Genomic DNA, 20,915 nt, shown 5'->3' on the forward strand with positions numbered 1-20,915 from the left:
TTGATTTCAAGTGTGAGTACAATTTGAATAAGTAGCAATGCATGCAAGTATTTGATTTAACGTTTCATGATAGACTAATCCATTCTTGCTTATAAATCACCTTTTTGATTTCTTAGCTCATATATTCACTTTTTCAAGCATTTCTGTATACAATTAGTACATTGATGCTAAGCAATTTAATAGACATTTGGAAAACAGAGGAATGTCTTATATCTTCTTCATCCTAAAATATTATTTTCACAAATTTCTATGTAGTTATTAAATATTAACATGAAAAAGGTTTAAACTTATAATGAACACAATAAATCACCTTCATAAATATGCATAAGTGTATAGTCATCCCTTTGTTATAAACACCACACATTTTATTGATTATTATCAATGAAGATATTACTAGGATTATGATAATATGGAACATAGGAGAGAGAATGATATAGTAGAAAGAATATAAGTCATGGAATCAAAATACCCTATTCAAATCCTGGTTGTCATTCATTATCTTGTTTCTGTCAGTATACCTTATTTTTATATGTCTTTTATGTTAAACTAGTATAGTGTCGTTGTGAAGATTAAATCAGATCTTTGTAGTAAATCTAGAATATGTTGCACACACAATACTTGCGATTAACAACAATTTACATTACCATTCTGAAAATATACTCTGTGTTGGGCCCTACACTTAGTGCTTCACATGCATTTCTTCATTGAATCATTCTGTCCCTTAAAGTAGAACTATTTCTATCTCCAGTATCTTGAGAAGCAGTGCAGAAAATGGAATAAAGGTGCCAGCATGGGACATCAGGTTTTCTAGTTTCAAATCCTAGGTCATCTACCTGTTAGCTGTAGGACCGACCTTAAATTCTTAAATCTTACTTTATAAAATTAGTATAATAACAATTTCTAACACATAGTATTTTCCTAACGATAAAAATGAATGGATGCATATTAAGCACTTAGGGTAGTGCCTAACATATAAGTATTTAATAAGGTGTATGATTATTATTATTTTTATCATTATTATATAAGCAAGTAGAAGGTTTAGATATATTAATTAAATCATAATGCCATATGGTAATACATGCAGATAGAATTAAAATCCAGGAAACTTAAATCCTGATTTTATATGTCAAACACTTTATTTAATCATATACATTGTGTTTTAAAAACTAAATATTTTTGAATATGAAATCTAGGCAATATATTTTCTCTCAATATGGCTTACGCAGGTTTATCTTTTCTCCCAAACATTTAAGACAACCTATAACTACCTTATCAGTTTCAAGCTAACAAAGAGGTAATTCTGTTTCCTCTTTCTCTTACAATAATCCTCAGATCAATAATGCAGAGTCTCCAAAAGCATGGTTTTTGCCCATTCCCCCCTTAATTTAAATGACCCAATTTTCCTTCTCCTCAAATGCTTTACAGTCACAATAAGAAGTACATATTTTTTATCAGAATGACTTAATTAAAATAAATTTTGTCCACTGGGTATTTGTTGATTAATGATGTTCTACAGTTACTGAATGCCCATAAATATAACCATTTATTGAATACTACCTATTTTTATTTGTTCTAATTAGTTATATATGACAGTATAGTATACATTTTGTCACATCATACATAAATAGAGTATAACTTCTCATTTTTCTGATTGTACATGTTGTAGAATCACACCAGTGGTGTAATCACGAATGTACATAGGATAATAATGTCTGATTCTTTCTACTATAATTCCTACCCCCATATCCCTTCCCCTTCCTACTACCTTTTGAACTGCACTATCTTCAAAACTCAGAATGAACTTTTTCTTCACATCTAGAATATACCAAGTACACTCTTACGAGTTGTTAAAAATCACCACATTAAAGTAGGAAGTAGCTAATTGCTATTAAAAACCAAGTAACTCATGGAATAGGGCCCATGTCCTCCAGTTTCTTAATGTATTAATTGAATGGCACTGAGATTAAAACAATTAAATCCAATCAACTTGCCATCCTTGATCATTACCCATTTTTAAATTTCTGAGTTAAACCAAAACAAGTATGATAAACAAACTGTACAGGAAATACATGTTCATATAAATACTTATATGAAATTCCAGGCCATAGAAATTCTGGATTACTCTTAATCTACAGAGTTGAATTAATATAATCTTTCCTGAATCACTATTGGGTGCAATCCAAATTAGTAAATTTTATCCTTCTCTTAACAAATCTTGTTTAGCATCTTGAAAATTGCTTTTTTTAATCTTTAAAATCTTAAGACAGTAATATCATGAAAGACTGGTTTAGAAAAGAACTTAATATCATGTATTTTCTCTTTCCCTTTTGTCAATCATTGTGAATTCACCTTCTTAATTATTGTTTATATTCCCACAAATATCCCCAAGATTTTTTACTTCCTCATGTGAAGTTTTGTGTTTTATATGAATAACAGAAACCCATAAAATGATATTTATATCCATTCAAATTTTCAAGGTTATTTTTGAACTCTTTCTTCCTATTGTGACTACATGCCTTTGAAAAAAGCATGTGATATTGTGATATAACATGCAACTCATTTATTAGATAACAAGTCATTAAATAACGTTCCTATAGTCAAACAGCTAAGTAGTTGGATATCCAGAAACTTAGAGTTTTTTAATCCAATTCCAGTTTTTAAAGCAATTCAGGAAACAGGTGCTGTGAGAGGAAATTGATTTACCCAAACATTTACAGACTCTTGGCCAAAGCAAGATCTAAAACTCAGGTTTGGCCTTCTAGGCCAACATTCTCTTCATGGACCATCAGGTCTTCTTGGTGCTAAATTGTCATTGTTGAATGTTAACTTCACTGGTTATTCTTTCTAAAACAAAGAGAAACAAGATCTTAGACATTCTGAAAATCTTTGTTTCATTTCTGTGAGGGTTGAAATATTATCTTTTGAAGCATGTTTAGTTGTGGGTTTTCACCTTCTGGGTTTCATTTTAAGTCTTCACACCAAAAGTGAAACTGGTACCTAATCATGGAAGTTTTGCTTGGTTTGAGGTCAAGTCTAGACACAGCTGCTATGCACTACCTAGTTTCCAAACTGATAGCAATCTCCTCTGTGTTTTAGAAAAAAAGATAATCTAATATTTTCACAATGTCTTTCTCAAATTATTAATACATTGTACCAAAGTTTTGAGTTTTTAAATGGGCCTTAGTTCTAAGCAATACAGATTTTAAGAGGTATTCTGTCTCAGGTATCATAGCTTCTCTAGACGTAATTAGCAAGTTCTGTACCTCTGCCATTAAAATCAGGATACCTACCTGATGAAATTAGCAATATGACAATTAAGATGCCTGCATTAAGGCTATTATTTTAATAATGTGATGAATATGTTTGGTTTTACAATGACAATTTTTAAATAATTTTTATATAATTTTTCATACTTTTATTTATTTTTTTATGTGGTGCTGAGGATCAAACCCAGGGCCTTGCACATGCTAGGTGAGCACTCTATTGCTGAGCCACCACCCCAGCCCATGACAATTTTTATTTTAGAAAAATTTTGATAACTATCATTTAAATAAATTAATATAACTCTCAAGTATAGCAGGACGATCATACATAAATGACAGTGTATGTTGGGATCCTTTTAACAAGAGCAAAATAGATAGCAATTATTGATATGTTAGCTAACAATAAACAGAAAGTTGTAGTCAGCTTTTCTTTATCTGTCTTTGGTTTGTCGGAAGAGCATCCTTTGAGCCAAGATTGAAAGTTCAAGTGAAACAGAATACAGTAGATATATGAAGAAAGGAGTTTTAACAGAAACTTTTTATAAATTTTATTAACACATGAGCACAAACACCTAGAACATATACATTTTTAAAAATGTTCTTTAATGCATTTTGATCCAAAACTATTATTTTGCATTATTTTCAAAATAAAAATATGCCATATATATAAAAACTATGAAATATCATATAATTAGAGGTTTAGCTCATCTTTATTAAAGTTGATGGATTTTCACCTGATCTATCTCATTAGTTTTAGCAATTTCAACTTTCATTTTTTTCAGATGCAACTTCCTTGGGTGAAATGACACCGAAATGTGGAAGATGCTTCCGTGAAGTTCTTCATACTCCTTAAGCATAAAATTTTAAGGAACTGGTCTTCTGCAAATCTTTTCCAAACCTTGAACTTCAGTCCATCACGTCACAGTATTGTTTTGGTTTCATTACATTATGCAGATCACTTCAATGCATGTATATTTTAAATATGTATGTTAATTATTCAGGCATGGTTACCTGCTCGCCAGACCTTATTTTTTAATCACATTCAAAAAGCATGATATAAAGAGAAATACCTTCTATAAGCATGTACAATTCTTCTTCTTCTTTTTTTTTCAGTTAAAGAATAGTAATGAGAGATATTTGAGTCTTAAAACTAGATAAAATCTGTTTGTTCATTATTGGGTAGTAAGGAAAGGCCATGATGTGTATTTTCGCTGGAGTACATTCACCTGTCTCTTTTTCTTTGTCCATAAACTTGTTGGTAATAATAATAATAATAGACTTTTATCATATTCAAGTTTTGTCCACTTTAACCAAATAAAACACAGTCCCAGTGAGCTGTAAAGCCAGAGTTGTGTTAGAGTTAAGGATATTACTCATTTGTTAAACTTTTATATTTCTTATTCCCCAAATTTTCTCTAAATTTTAACTGATAGCTAATAAACAGCAGCAGTGGTTCATTATGAGGGGAAAAACTACACACAAAAGTAACAGATGAAAGTAGACAGGAAGTTAAAGAATCAGTAAGCAGTAAACCACCACCCAGACCAGGGCCAGCACAGCACAGAACATTTCAGTATAGAACAATGGCAAATCTTTTTTGGAAGTATTGACTCATCTAGGAAATTATTTACCCTAGTTCAGACACTGTGCTTAATAAGGCATTGAAGAGCGTAATGTATTTGGAAGTGGTGTATTTAAAATGAGGCAGATTATTTTTAATTGACCTATCAAGGCATAAGAGTTTGCACTTTCGAAAGTTCAGTTCTCAGTAAAAAGTGTGATGTTACTGCAGTTTAGGTGTATAAGCATTGTGTGCTGGAGATACTTTCAAAATACAAAAATAACATGGAACAGAGATTCAGCATGAGTAATTTGACAGAACTGTGTAAAGCATCTGTAGAACACTATTCCTTTAAACTCTCACAAAACTCACCATCCAACAGACCTAATATACTTGTATGGTACACAGAGCAAAATAAACTCAAAGTAATAGCATGGTGACAAAAATGCATTAGAAAAGAATTGAATGGATGATTGGCCTAAGTTAAAAAGAAAATTAAATTTTTAGTTATGCAACATGCTTTTTAGAAACCCAATTTAGAAGATCTGAAAAGAGGTAAAAGAAATAATGATGGATACTTAGAACACATAGCTGTTTTGCATAAAACTTCTCAGTTTTTCTGGAAATTTTCAAATTGCTGAAAAATCTTCAAAGTGTAGGGAAAACAGTAAATGAGTGTTTCTTTTATTTGTAATAGAGTGCTACAGTAAAGAGAAATTAATTTTGAGAAAGATAACCAATTATGTTCTTCATACTTGTTTTAGCTATTTAGCTAGTTCTTGTTTTAGGTATAAGTAGCACATGGGTAAATATTCTACAGGGCTCAAAGTTTGAAGGGATTATTTAAGAAGTAATGGTTACTACAGATCACAGAAAATATGCAACCTTTGACTTTTGTAGACTGGTCTATTTCACTTGGCATGATAGTTTCCAGTTTCATCCACTTATCAACAAATGCCATAAAGTCATTCTTCATAGCTGAGTAATACTCCATTATGTATATATAGAAGCTAATCCAAAATAAGGGGATGGGTTTTAAAAAGATTAGAAGAAAGATAAGTAGAATAGACAAAGAGGAATGAAAGAAAGGGAGTAAGGATGGGATATAGAATGACAGTGGAATGAATCTGACATAACTTTCCTTTATAAATATATGAATAGACCACAGTGAATTTTATCATCAGATACATCCATCAGACAATAATTAAAAAAAGAAAGACTAAGTAAATAGCAGAAAGATCAGTAGATTAGAAAAAAGGGAACAGGGGAAAGAAGGAGGGGGAAGGAAGAGGAAGTATTGGGAACTGAATTAGAACAAATTATATACCATGCTTCCATAATTATGTGAAAATGCATCCTGTTGTCATGTATAACTAAAGAGAGCCAATAAAATTAATTAAAATAAATAATGATTTCTCCTATCTACTTTCCCCAGCCTTCTGATGAACTATGGAATTGTTCCCTATTCCTGGGAAGTTCTTTCTTTCCATTTAATCCCATTTGAATATTTGTAAGCATCTAAAGCAACTAGGTGCTACTTTGTGCTTTGACCAATGGTATTAAAAACGACTTCAGCTGAAATATTTCTTATGGGAAAGATTTGAAGTTGCGTTTCACAAATAGATTTCTATATAATATTTTTAATTCAAGATTGGGTTATGACATCCAATTTAAATAAAATATGACACCACAATCTATTCATTGATGTTTATTTTGATATGCAATGCCTAATATACACAAAATTTTAATGAAGAAAAAATGTTTTCCCCATCTATAATTTTGTTTTCATATTTTAATTTTTATCACTTCAGACAAAATAGAAAATAAGTCAGCAATATCATAGTTTTAAATAGGATCCTCTTCTAATATAACTATAAATTAAGACATCACTTTCAGTTAAGAACATGAAACTCATTTCATTTCTCTGTTCAGTGGACTTGCTTATTACTAAATCTAACTACATTTCCTTGGAAAGCCACAAATGTGAAGGATTGTTTAGTTTTAAAATAATATGTTACCTTTTTAACTCCTTGCCCCCATGCAGTGTTTCATAATGCAAATGAATATGTGAACATGGATTTCTGCCTGCTGGTGCAATTACATAACCAACTTTTTATGAGAGGACATTGATTCCTGGCTATATTATCTTAAAATTTACACTACAAAAAGGCTGTCAATTGTATGTTTAGTCTATAGATATCTTCAGGGAATTAAATTTCTTAAAGAAATTATTGAAAAAAAATAATAAAATCTTCTAAAAAGAAGAGGCATCAAAAACTTTGTGAATGTCATTATTTCCTTATACCCAAAGATTTAAGATGCTTAAATATTGTTCAGCTTTTCCAAAGTTAATAACCATGAGATGATAAAAGAATTTTTCATCTTTCTTTTGGTAAAAGTACATTTGTGTTTACAACTGTTGTAAATACATGGAAACATGTTCAGGCATTACTGTGCCACTAATATTTATTAATGTACACTTGAATGGTTTTTAAGTAAGTATATTGGTATCATTATAGGCAACTTGCTAAAATTAGTCTGTTCTATGTACTGTTTTACTTTGAGGGGTTTAAGAAATACTGTTCATGTCATCTTTTGAGATTTTATCTTTAAGAACCACACATGATTAGATAAAAATCCATTTCTTCCTCATATGGTAAAGTAAGGGAATGTGTGTGAGCTCATCTGGTCAGCTACCACATACTAGTCAAGTCGTTTAAATTCTTTAGCTATAAAGTTTCTTTGATAATACCTCTGTTCCAGTATGGGTGGCAGACAGAATTCAGGCTAAATTTCCAACCTTGGATTGGTTAAATAAGCTTGCTCAGATGTAAGCATAACTAGCCTGATGAATAGATAGGAAATAAGGCCTGAGAGTGTAGCTCAGTGGTAGAGTGCTTGCCTAGCATGCATAAGGCCCTGGCTTCAATCCCCAGTACCAAAAAAGAAGGAGAAGAAAGAAAAAAAAATAGGTGTGAAACAAAAACGTAACAAAGGAAAACCAAGAAGCTCTTTGGTTTTTGGTTGGTGGTTTTTATCACACTAGGTCTATCCTCTTACAGGCATGCTGGGAGTCTCAAATGGTTTTGTAATGTTGTAGGGGAAACAGAGCTGAAAATTAATAGACATAATGTTTTGTAAGAAAGTTTTCTTACATTTTATTGTAAGAGACATCCAGCACTACTTCTCCAAGAGTCCAATAAATAATACATTTCTGCTTGTCAGTAATATATTTTTTTTTCAATAGTCTCAGTGACAATTGTTCAAATTAGCAGAAAAGAAAGGGTGGCCAACACAATCATAAAAAAATAATAATTCATATTTTCCACATAAATTGAGACAGTATAATTTATTTTAATTTTCCAAGATGCTTTTTAAAATATTTTAACTGCAGTCATCATAAGACAAAACTATAAGCAATGAATTTATGAAAACATAAATAGATACAACAATTTCAACTTCAGCTCAAAAGTCATTTTAATAGTCACATGCAATTCACCAATGCAAGTGATTTGTCATATTCACAACATAAACATTAAGTACATTGGAACCTACTTAGTAACAAAGTGAGAAAAATAATGTTCAGAATAAATGCCACAGCTTCCTTATGTTTGAAACAGTTGCAATCTTTAAGCAGTAGAGATTTTGTATATAGACATATAGATAGATCTTTGTCTGCCATTCTTATCTTTTTTGCATCCATAGAAAAAGCTTTAGACACAGTATTTCCAAAAGCAAGCTAAAGAAAAAAAAATATTTTTTATTAGAAGGGTATTTTATGAAACCTTATATTTTAATAAAATGTGTGTACTTCAGGAAGTAGGAGGGACTGCTTTGTGAAAAGCATGTCCAATATAGTAGCTTTATGTGGATCTAGCTTTATGTGGATCTTTAAATTAATTAAAATTAAATAACTGACAAGTCAGCTTCTCTATTACACCAGCTGCATGTCAAGCACTTGGTAGTAAGTGACTCGAAGCCATTGTCTACTAGAATGATAGTGCAAATTAGAGAATGGTCCCATCACAGAAAGTTCTATTAGACATAACTGTTATACATTACAAGGCATGTAATTCAATCCAGAGAACATAGTAGGTTGACCTGTTAAATTCACTCTTTTATGTAATTGAAGTCTCAAAGAGGAAGTCACATAAGTAAAACACAGTGCTAAATTTGCTTTTATTTATTGAGAAAAGAGGAAGAAAGAGTTTCAACATCGCATTGCAAACCACGAAGTGATATTTAAGTAAATTCAATCTTTATCACACTGAGCCTTCAAATTGTGATCATAAAATGGCGCTTCAGAATAATCAAATAAAATTTAGCATCCTTTTAATCCGTAATTATGCAAATAAATCATTTTAAGTCTTCCATGGGCTATTCCTGATCTATTATGTTTCTTACAGTAGGTTCATCTAGCTAATTATCAATTTCTTTCGTTTCTTCTATCTAAATGTGTATAAAACCTTTGAGAGATGAGTCTTTGGTTCAGAAATAATGGGATGCACAATGAGAAAGGGTTTAAAAACCCATAGTATAATTTAGCCACTCTCTGAAATAAATGATTAAACTCTATCTGCTTGCCCAGCTTTCCTTCCCCAACTAAACTCTAAAAACACCTGTGCTTGGCACCACATATACATAGTGTATGGCATAATACTAAGAGTATACTTCTCATTTCTACAAGATCCACAGCTTTCTTTAAACAAAACTAAACTCAAACCCCTGTGAAAGCAGAAGTCTATTTTCAGACATGAAACTGAGGAACTTGGCCCACAAATCCAATTTTCTTTTTATAGTATGCCTTGGAAAGTTATCATCACTGTGCTCTCTGTCCTTTCAGAGATCTTTGAATATCTCTATCTGGCAGAAAAATATAAAACTACACTTAGCCAAGACATACTTGTACCACATAAGCAGTTCAACTACATATGTAATGCAATACAATTTGGAGAAATTTTGGACCTAGTTGAAAGGAATTGCTCATGAGGGGTATTGCCATAGAGCCAATTCACCGATGATTACAATCATTTATCATTTACATGAAGTAAAACTTCAGCCCTCATCCTGGTGTCCCCTGATATCTCATTCAATGTCCCGTTATTAATGCTATGCTTGGTATTACAGGACTATGTTTTTAACAGTTATCCATTAACTATATATTAAACAATTTTAAAAGTTAGAATATATCACAGCAAGTATACATTCCTACTGCCAAAACCTGGATTTCTAGGTCCATTTCACATTCTCATATAGTTTTATGTGGTAGTCAGTTTCTACTTATGCCAATAATACTCACTTTGCACATAATGTGGGCTAAGTTTTTGTGACTTTATTTCATACATTCATCACCACGAATATTTACTTATTTACTATGACACACAAACATGTTTTAATACCCCTTGCATAAAAATGAAAAAACAAAAAAGCTTCTTGATGCTCTCAAACAAGTAATTCTAGCTAATCTCCCATTTTTTTTTATCCTTTATGACAAAATTCCTAAAAAGTATTGTCTGTTGTCAGTGATTCTAGTTTATTAATCATGATTTCTTTAACCAAAAATTTACCGATTATTTTCAAAGTCATTGACATTCTTTTGGTGCCAAATTGAGCTGGAAGGTATCAATTCTTATTGTATCTATCATAGCTTTAGTGTCCTTTCTGGAAACCCCTTCTTACTTGACTTCTGGGCACATTTTCTTTGTTGCCTCCTTCTGTGGTGATTACTCCTACTCAGTCGCTTCAACTAATTCCCTTTTATCTGTCCAATCTCTAAATTTGGAGACACCTAGACCTCGGCCTTTGCATATGTTCTCTCTATATCTGGAATCATTTTCTCAGTAGTCTCATCACAATGCCCAATATGGAGATGCTAATAAATACCAAATTTAAATCTCCAATCTGGGTTAATTTCCTAAATTCCAAATTCGTATATCCAATGATCTCCTCAAATTACTACTAAGGCAGTTTAGTTACACATGACATAATAAGCCCAAAATGTCTGTGATAGGGATGGAACATTCCAACTATTTCTTTTTCTTTCCCCTATATTTCCCAGGTGTCCCAATCTCATAAAGTTAGATTTGGATCATAGACTTAGTTCCTACTATTAAAAGCATGTTTACTTCTTTCCTCTTCTATTCTGCTGTGTAGACACAAGACACCATGTGTTCCACACAATAGACATAAAGTGGAGGGAATATGATGAACAGAGGCAAGACTTTATGTAAAATCAGAAAAAAAAAAAACTTAGAGGACATCGCACCTCTTTATTTTAAGGATATTTTGTTAATGTAATATATTCCAATATACAAATTGTAACTCAAAGTAGGATGCTTCTCCAAGAAATATATAAAATATGACACAGTCTCAGCAACTCACTAATGGCAGAAAATGAAACTGATATTATGTTTTGGAAAAATTAAGAGCCATTTCACAAAACAGTCAAATATGTGGTAAAGCTGGCATATGTAATAGCTTGGAATTCAAATCATTCATCTCTTGATCTTCTAGACAAAAAGTTTGGAAAATAGAAAAATAAGAAATATGTTTGGTTATTTGGGGATTCATTTAGCAAAAACTAGCAAGAGATTGATGAGTTTAGGAAGGAACTGGTATCTTTGTCAACAAATAAAACTGGATCAAAGAGAGATTAGAAGTACAGAGTCTTGAGATGATAAAATAGCCAACAGCTTCTAGATCCCAAGCACTATGAAAGGAAATTTTAAAATAACTTCAAGTGACAGATTCAGGAAATATCAGTTGGAATAAAGAGCTGGGGGTTAGGGGTGGACACACAGACTAAGTATGCAGTGTTTAAGGGTTATTCCAGACACCTTCAAGGCAGCTGCTATTAAGTTGGGGTAAGAATGCAAAAAATTATAGTAGTTCAAAGATATGATATGTTATGTAGAAAACAGTGGAAAAGCTTTCTAAGTTTGTGAAAAGTGTCATTGAAAAAAAAGTCATAAACCTTAGAAACAAAAATGTCTTTGGCCCTTTGAAACAAAGCTCACACTTCTAACCTTGTAAGAGTTTGAAAAGACCCCAAAAAAGCATGCGATTCACAAGAAGGAATATTCCATCTAGTGAGACATGCATTCAGGGATATTAATGGAAAAACCAAAACTTCAAAAAAGATGGAGCCAACGGAAACTAAACAACCATCAAAGGAACTCTTCTGAGAACCACCAAGCCCTAATCAAGAAACCGTTCTCCATCCTCAGGGCAGGGTCCTTCACAATACTTGCCCCAAGATATTTCCAAATTGCAGGAAGCCACCATTCCAGTCAGTGTTTATCTCCTGTCCTCCTTTATGAATGAGATTATTGAATGTGGTTATACTTTCCCTGTTCCTCTGCCAATTATTGGGTTTGCATGGGGTGTATAACTTGTCTTTTTAGTTTAAAATGTCCGTAAATAAAGTGTAGACATGTTGTGTTTAGTGAAGACTAGTCACCACACCCAATGCCTGTTCTTAGTGCTTTGTGGCCCCAGTGAAAAGCATTTGGAATTGTCTCTAATGGGAGTGGATGAGGGGGATCTGTTTTTAAGAAGATAACAAAGGACTGTGTGGAGGCAGAGCTCTTCAAGATTGGGATGGAACTTTCCAACTATTCTTTGTGTTTCTCTACATTTCCCAGGTGCCCCCAATCTCATAAAGTTAGAATTGGATCATGGACTTAGTTCCTACAATTAAGAGCATGTTTACTTCCTTCCTTTTCTATTCTGCTGTGTGGACACCATGTGTTCTACACAACAGGCACAAAGTGAAGGGAATATGACGAACATAGGTAAGACTTCATGTAAACTCAGAAAAAAAAAAACTTGCACACATTTACCAGTGTGTCTTGCTGACTGTCTTGCTAATGCCTAGTCTATTTTGGAAAATATAAAACTTCTGATATATGCTAAGTTCTTAGATACTAGTTTATCCTCCTTCTTTTTAGTAGTATTATAAAAAGATATTTTTTATAAAATTTAAATTCACATCTGGAATAAGGAGACAAGTAAAAATATGTGTACCCTAAGAAATTTCACATCAATAATGGATGGGGATAGACAGAGTACATTTAATTTTTTCAATAATAAGAACTGAGTCAGCAAAATCAAGAATTTCCTGGAAAAACTATGAAAATTTAGAGTGATGCAAAAGAATCTGGGTAAGTTTAACTGTTATGAATAAACATTGGAGTTCAGAGCAAGTGTTACAGCAGTGGGGTTCCCCTCACATAAAGGAAAAAGGTCTGAAGATATGAATTAACTGAAAATTGAACTACCTTTATTTTTTAACCACCTGGGATCGATTTTTAGGCCAAAATAGCAACAGTAAACCAGAAGTTTTAAGCATTAGGGACCTTTTTCACTGAAACCTGGTAAGTATGACCGTCCAACCATTACAGAGCTCAGATTCATTCCAGGGGAACACTCTCATTAGAATTGCTTTTCAAAACTATGAGTCTTGATCTTGATAACTACCATCAGATTAAAAAATATCCACTTAATCTTTTCCATCTCAGAATTAATTATGAAAATAACAGTTTACAAGTCAGTTACAAAACTTTCAAATAAAAGCTTACCTCGTTTGATAGGATGGGAAGAGGATAGACCATCTATAGCATAGGACAGCTCAGTATCTTTTGCCCCCATAAGCTGTTCTTTGAGTTTTTCTAGCTGTTAAGGTTTTTTAAAGATAATTAATTAGCCTTTAATAACCACCACTGTAGTCTCCATTGAAGAAAAAGAAAGGACAAAAGCAAGAAATAGAAAGAAAGATGGAAGAAAAGAAGAGAGAGAAAAAGAGGAAAGGAATAAGAGGAAATAAGCAAAAAGATAACGCTTGAAAAAAATAGGAGCTAGGTGTGGGGGTGCATGCCTGTAATCCCAAAGACATGGGATGCTGAGGGAGGAGGATCACAAGAGGGAAAATTAGCAAGACCCTGTCTCAAAACAAGAAAGAAAAAGCTTCGGGGATGTGGTTCAGTAATAAAGCACCCCTGGGCTCAATTCCCACTCCCCTTCAAAAAAACATTGGGAAACTTGCATTTAGAGGCTGTCTGAAAAAGGTACATGACTCAGGTAGGAATGCAGAGAAATAGAGCTTTGGTGAAAGAAGACAACTCTGGGTGTCAATTCATGGGGAAATATAGTCTGGGTAGTTGCACTTGATTTTATGTCACCTATAATGAGAAGTCCTTTCAAGGAGTTCCAAATAGTTATAGGAAAGTCTGGATTTCCTGAAATCTTTGTCCTTTTCTCACAGGAAGGGAGAAATATTTTGAGAATCTAAGGTTCCAATCCAAAATTCCACTTGTCTGAATTTTCAACAAGCTTGCCAGTTGCCTAACCCCTGAAGACACAACTACCAAAATCGGGTTCAGCCTGGACCAACTCATGTCTCCACATCCTTGCTGCTGGGAAGAGAATGATGGGCATAATTCTCTCTCCTCAAGGACAACACAGTTCACAGAATAATGGAATAGCATCCAATTGTATTCAAGAGAGTTTAGAAATCATGCAATTCAATGATTTTCAAACCATCTTCATAAAATGCCAAGGAGTGGAGAAGATGAGGTTGATAGGAGGCTCCCTTTCAAGAAGTCCACACTGCAGGCTCTCCAAGCCATCTGCCTAAATTACAGTAGCTCCATTCTTAGATATTTCATAGACAGAACACACAACATTTTGTTGGGGGAAAAAAATTTCCCATGGTTCAAAAATAATAACTGGAAGAAACACCAATTTCTAGCCTCCTATTTTACAGATGAGATTTCTAGAGAATTTTAGTTGGCCCAAGTTCTCATATTTGGATAACTAGAGAGCTAAAACTACAATCTAGATTTCTAAACATTTTATACTTAAGATCATACAGCCATAGTTTTGTTTTGTGCTGTATAGTGTACTTTAATTGTTTTGTGTTGTATAGTATACCAATTCCTAAAAAATATTGGTTTCACTCTTTCTCCAGCCGGAACAATGTTTCACAATACAGTATTAATAATTTTTCCAGGGGCGGGCCATTACTGGAGATTGAACTCAGGAGCACTTTACCACTGAGCCACATCTTCCAACCCTACTTTGTATTTTACTTAGAGACAGGATATCCCTGAGTTACTTAGGACCTCATTTTTGCTGAGGCTGGCTTTGAACTGGTGATTCTTCTGTCTCAGACCCCCAAAGCCGCTGGGATTATAGGTGTGCACCACCGCACCTGGCTAGTAGTAATAATTTTTTAAAAAAAATATTATGTGACAAAAAATTGTTTTATAATTGTTATTAAAATTGAATGTTTAAGTATTACACATTCTCACCTGGTTATGTTCTTCCAAATTGTTAGCCAGTTCTAAATCTGTAAAAAAAAAAAATTGTCATATGAAAAATGGACACTGCAATAAATATTTAATCACTTCAAGACACACATTCAAAATCTTACATGGAAGGCAAAGGTCTTTTTCATATGATTTGAGGTTACCCACGAATTCCTAATATAAAAACTCAATGTATTTTTCAATACCCATAATATTAAAGTTCAATCAGTTAAGTCATGAGAAAATATCTCCTTCCAACATTAAGCACAAAATTTTCTAACATAGATCAATAGTTACATCGTTGACTATTTTATAATAAATTCCTATAATTTTACTGACATGGAAAATATTAAATGAAAAAATCAAAAGAGCAAATACAAATTCTACATGTAAATAATTTCTTTGGGAAAGAAAATTCACCCAAAATACTAACAGTAACTCTCCAGATTTTATAATTTCAAAATAATTTTTTTTTTGTAATTTTGTTAATTTTCTCCAATGAGAATACCTTACTTCTAACTTTAAAATCTTGCTTTATTAAAAAGTATTAATTAAGGCCTTTTTTTCCTTTGTTTTTGCAGTAGAGATGAAACCTAAAGCCTTGAACATGCTAGGCAAATGCTCTACTAAGCTATATCCCCAGCCCTAAAGTATTCTTTTAGCTAATATTTTGTCCTATATATACAAACCTTAAAAAAAAAAGGCTACTGCAGATGTTGTATGAGAGGATACCACATTGTTGTATTGTGACATTTTCTAGACTTGCTAAATTTCTGACAAAATCTCAATAATTTCTTGGAGAGCAGTTTGGTGCATATTTGTAAATAAGATTCCCCTATACTTCAAAGGAAAACAATCTCAGTTAATGTACCATCAGTTCCTAATTCATAGTCTCCACGCCAGCCACTTTCCAAATTGCAATTCCATTTAGGACCTTCAAATATAGCAGAATAATAACTCCATGGCTATCAGCATAAATATGAAACAACAACAACATTTAAGCCTTCAGTGTAGGGATATGAGGGATCTTTATTATTATTGTCATTATTATTATTATTATTATTATTATTATTATTATTTTAATTGTTAACTTTTTTTGACACATTAGGGCCTGTACATGCTAGGCAAGCACTCTACCACTGAGCTACATTCCCCAGTAGAAATGAAAGAGCAGGTCTGAAGATAGAATAGATTGTTTAATAGCAAAATCTTGACTTCATTCTTAACTCACCAGTGTTGGAGGGCCTCTGGAAATCAAACTTTTTATTCAGGAGAGTCCATAATAGTTCCTCACGATTCATATCTTTTTTATGTAGAAACAGTTCATTTCCTGTAATGATCACACACCACCATTTCCAATTGGAGTCAGTCACTGAAATTGTTTCTAATTAAATGGATTGCACTGGCAACTCTCAATGTATATATTCATCAATAATAGAGATGTAGAGAGATGTGCAACTCAAAGAGACCATTTTATAAATCAGTGACTATATATGAACAGAGAGAGATGATGTGAGAGAGAATTACATGGAAGATTGTACCCTAATCCTTTGTGTGTGTTATTTTGAGTAGTGAAATTGCAGGTAAATTGTACTTCCCTCTTTATAATTTGTGTTTTTGAAATATTATGTTATTGCATTTAACATAAGAAATAAAAATCTAAAAGTTGTTTAAAAGAGAAAATAATAACATTTGATTTTTATTTGATTTGATATGTATATTTAAATACAAGTCAATTGAAATGCTACCTACTTTTTCATATTGACATCTTTCAATTTTTCTTGATTTACTCACAGCCATTTATTACTTGCAACTCTCTCAGAACTACAAATGTCTTTATTCTGGAGTAGAAATTGGGACAACAACTTGATTCAAGGTGTAAAATATGGAATATTTGACAAGATTTCTACTAATAATGCCATTGAAATAATAATTAGATATAGCAATGAACTTTAATGACTGCAGGCTTATTTCCCCTTTCCTTCTCTCCTCATTAATAACTGCTACAGTGTGGGCCAAAGCTAGGTTACCCAGGTTGAAGGTTAGGAGTGACAGCACTACAGTTTTAGCTAGAGGACTGGATCATAACCTGACTGTATTCTGTAAGTCATCTATCTTCCCTGTGTCTAAAAAATGTCAGTTGTTGAACGAAGTTAAGTGGCTAATTAAAGGAAGAAAATGATGATTTGGGGCCAGTGACATCATCAAAGTTTTCTGCACTGACCAAAGATATTTAATTGTGATTCAGTTCTTCAATTTCCTTTGGTTCATAGACTAGAAACTATCTGCATGAGACTTTTTTTTCTTTTGACTATTTAAAATATTAATAGAATATTAATGTAAGTTTTGCTCAACATTAATTAGACAAAGATCCTCAAGAGATGGTTAAGGAAAAGATATGATTAGGTAATGCCTTTTATTCTAATCATTCCTTAAAATGTTAAATTATAATCTTTAAAATGTTTTCATTTGATTTAAAAAAGATGTATTTTAAAGCAAGATGACAATGACTACTGTTTCAGAAAGAGAACTGTTAGACTTCGATAAGAGAAACAGATTAATTGCTTTCAATTTGGAAAACTTATGAGAGTAGGAGGAAGATAACTAGGAAAATACGAATCTAAGTTTTCATTTGCTTACTGCACAGTTCATTTATCTGCATATGTAAGTGGAACTTTTTTAAAGAAACAAAATGAATAGATTTGCCTTTATAATTTTTGCTTCCAGTGACTATACCTGCATGACTATTTGTCCTCAGACGTTCTTTTTGCCACTTTTAAAGACAACCATCTTTTAATGGAATCTCTAAGGACAAAATTTATTTCAAGAAGTTGAACATTTTATTTCTAAAGTAAAGAAAAATATTGGCTAAGAAAAACAACAGAAAATAAGTCTTTGTCTTACATTTGTTTTTAGTTTTAAAAAAAATAGCTTTAAAATAGAAAACATGTACTATAAAAATGTTTCTACCTTTGAACAGCAGATTAAGATTGATAAAGTATTTGCTTATGAAAGATCTGAGCATAGATGACCTTTGGCATAAAGGATGGTAACACTGTTCAGCTGCTAGAGTGAGTGATTTTGCAAATACACAGAAAATATTGACTCATTGCCACTCTCTACATACTAAATCTGCAAAATTTTAGTTATCCCCTTGCTTTTCATGTGAAGCTTTTAACTGAACAGAGTCAAGAAATTTTACCAGAAAGAAACTTGGAAGCTCTCAAAATGATAATATAACAAAAATTAAATTTTCCATAGTTCTGATCATTCTTTCTTTCACCTTGGTGGTAAGGGATTTTTCCCACTGCGGATTATCTACTGAGGCACACTTTCATATGGCCCCAGGAAATAAAGGCAAGAAGGAGAATGCCCTTTGTCTTAGATGTTATCTACCACATAGAGAGAAAGCTTTATAGTCAATATCAGCAGATAAATGTTCGCTTGAAATACTTGGTAACTTTCAGACATTTGTGTAGGGAGAGAAGCTCCCTCTAGTCTTGAACAATTTATATCAGAAAATAATATTAATAAGAAAACTTAATCTTCCTCATTAATATTTGATGACACTGAGATCAAAGAGGATGTCAGAGATAGATGTTCCCAGGATGCTGCTGGTGAGTTAAGGAAATCACTGTGTGGAATTCCAAGGTCAGAGTATTATTGATTTGTAATGTAGCAAATCTATAGAACTAGTTTTTTAAAATATATTTTACATATATCTGAAACTGGAAGTTACAATTAGTTATCACTAACTTACACTTAATTTTGTGAAGTTCTCAACAAATGGTCATATTTTCCCTCACATTTACACTGTGTTAAAAAATATTAGAAATCTAAGTATTTTGCAGAAAGAGACCTACCAAGTATAATGATTTTAACTGGATAAACAAAGATAAGATGTGAGTGCCATGGATAAAATCCAGAATCTTTGACTCCCAGACTTTTATTTAAGTTTCTGCTACTATCTGTTTTTCAAAGTGAAAACTCTCATAAATAAAAAGATGCATGCAAATTTATTTCTGTTTTCAAAAGGACTGTTCTAATTTTCTTTGACTTTTAAAACCACATTGGAGGTAACAAGTTCTTGTAAAATTGAATTAGATCCAAATGTGGGAAGCTTGATCCCTTTTCTCAATCTGGTGTCATGGACAAAATTTATTACATTCTGTCTTGACTCCCTCTATGAAAGAGTAAAGGAGGTCCTTCCTGACAAGGACATCAGTTAGATGAAAAAAAAACAAAACAAAACAGAATTTAAGCCAGAAGGGATATTATTTGAAGAACATTATTATTATATTTTAAGTCACTATTTTTAAAACATAAAATATATATTTTTATATATGAAATATATAAACATTTCAATAAGGTTGATTGCCTAATAAATCAGCACAAAATTTAGCCTTACTTATTTTCAGAGCTACTTTTACTATAGAATGCACTGAAAATTTTAAAGAAAGATCACATTATGATATGATAAGAGCAGAAACTTATTTTCATCAATTTTGTCATGGTATTGCAAATGTCATAAATTATTTCATTTATCATAATTGTCATAAATTTGCTAGAAATCTGATAAATATAGTTAGTGCATAATATGGGTGTTAGCATTGCCCTCCTGAAAGTACTATGGTTTCACATGCACTAATTCTTTTTTCTTTCTTTCTTATTAGTTCTTTTTAGTTACATATAACATTAGGATTCATTTTGACATAATTACAAAAGCATGGTCCCCGCTATTATTCTTAAATTCCTGCAAACACATTTTTATCTTATTGTACTTTTCCTTGAGATGCTCTCTTTCATAAGTAATTCATTAATAACCTTGAAGAATGAAAATCTCCTTTCTTCAAGATGGAGAAGGAATATGCATTGAATTTGTCATTGACTACAATACTGTTACACAAAAAATAAATGACACACAATTAGAAAAAAATTAAGTGTAAATGAAATTAATTTAGTACAATGTTGAGTAAAATTGATTTGGTACACATTATTTTACTTACTTTGCTTAAAAGGAAAACATCATAGATTCCATTTGATTCAGAACAGCAACTTTTCAAGGGGAGGTTTGGCAATTAAATTATATTTTTTTGTCTTACAACCACATTGTAATAAGGATTTTTTTGAAAATCAAAGTGATATAAAGGGGAAGGTTAGGATTCCTTACCCACTTGTAGGATTTTAGATTTATGTGCACATACCTTGGGTGAGATATGGCCATCCATGCACTGATTCTAAAAAGATCATCACCGACACCAAAGTTAGTCCAAAGCAAAAAGGGGTTGAGAGAATCTTCATGTTAAAAATCTTCTTCCCTGCTAGCAGAGAAACTGACTTTCCAACTCAAGGCAGTTATTTCAGTGCAGCAGAGCTCACATTTAAAATCAAATGTGCTTCAACTACGAATCTTCTAGATAAGGAAAAAAATTCATAAAATGTAATGGGTCCTGTCAACATGATTTAGTACTTGGAGAAGTGACAGGTTATATAGTCAATGTCAGGAAAAACTGGATCAATATATCTCATACTTGCCCATTTCACTAAAAGCAAGCATTCCTATGCATGCCCACACACTCAAACACACACATAAGCATAAGGCAAAGACTTGGAATGCAAAAGCTGTGGGTTGAACATTTGTAATTTATTGCTTAATTTCTTGATCCCAGGATTAATTAATCCTACTAAGGCTAAGAACATAGAAGGCAGGTTAAAGCAGAGAAAATACTTTCCATTTCTCTTAAACCAAGGGATAGTCTTTCCGATAGCAATGTAACCATCATT

General features: G+C 32.3%; 1 protein-coding gene across 1 annotated transcript; it reads right to left on the reverse strand.

Annotated features, from left to right (window-relative positions):
- Positions 1-8,537: 8,537 nt before the first annotated feature.
- On the reverse strand, positions 8,538-20,432 carry Uts2b (urotensin 2B). The gene is made up of 5 exons (XM_027935928.1): positions 20,336-20,432; positions 16,363-16,461; positions 15,135-15,172; positions 13,404-13,497; positions 8,538-8,563 (listed from the first exon to the last, which is right to left on the reverse strand). The coding sequence occupies exons 1-5, from the start codon at positions 20,430-20,432 to the stop codon at positions 8,538-8,540; spliced, it is 354 nt and encodes a 117-aa protein (XP_027791729.1).
- Positions 20,433-20,915: the final 483 nt, after the last annotated feature.

The sequence above is a fragment of the Marmota flaviventris genome, chromosome 8 (genome assembly GCF_047511675.1).
Source record: "Marmota flaviventris isolate mMarFla1 chromosome 8, mMarFla1.hap1, whole genome shotgun sequence".
NCBI lineage: Eukaryota > Metazoa > Chordata > Mammalia > Rodentia > Sciuridae > Marmota > Marmota flaviventris.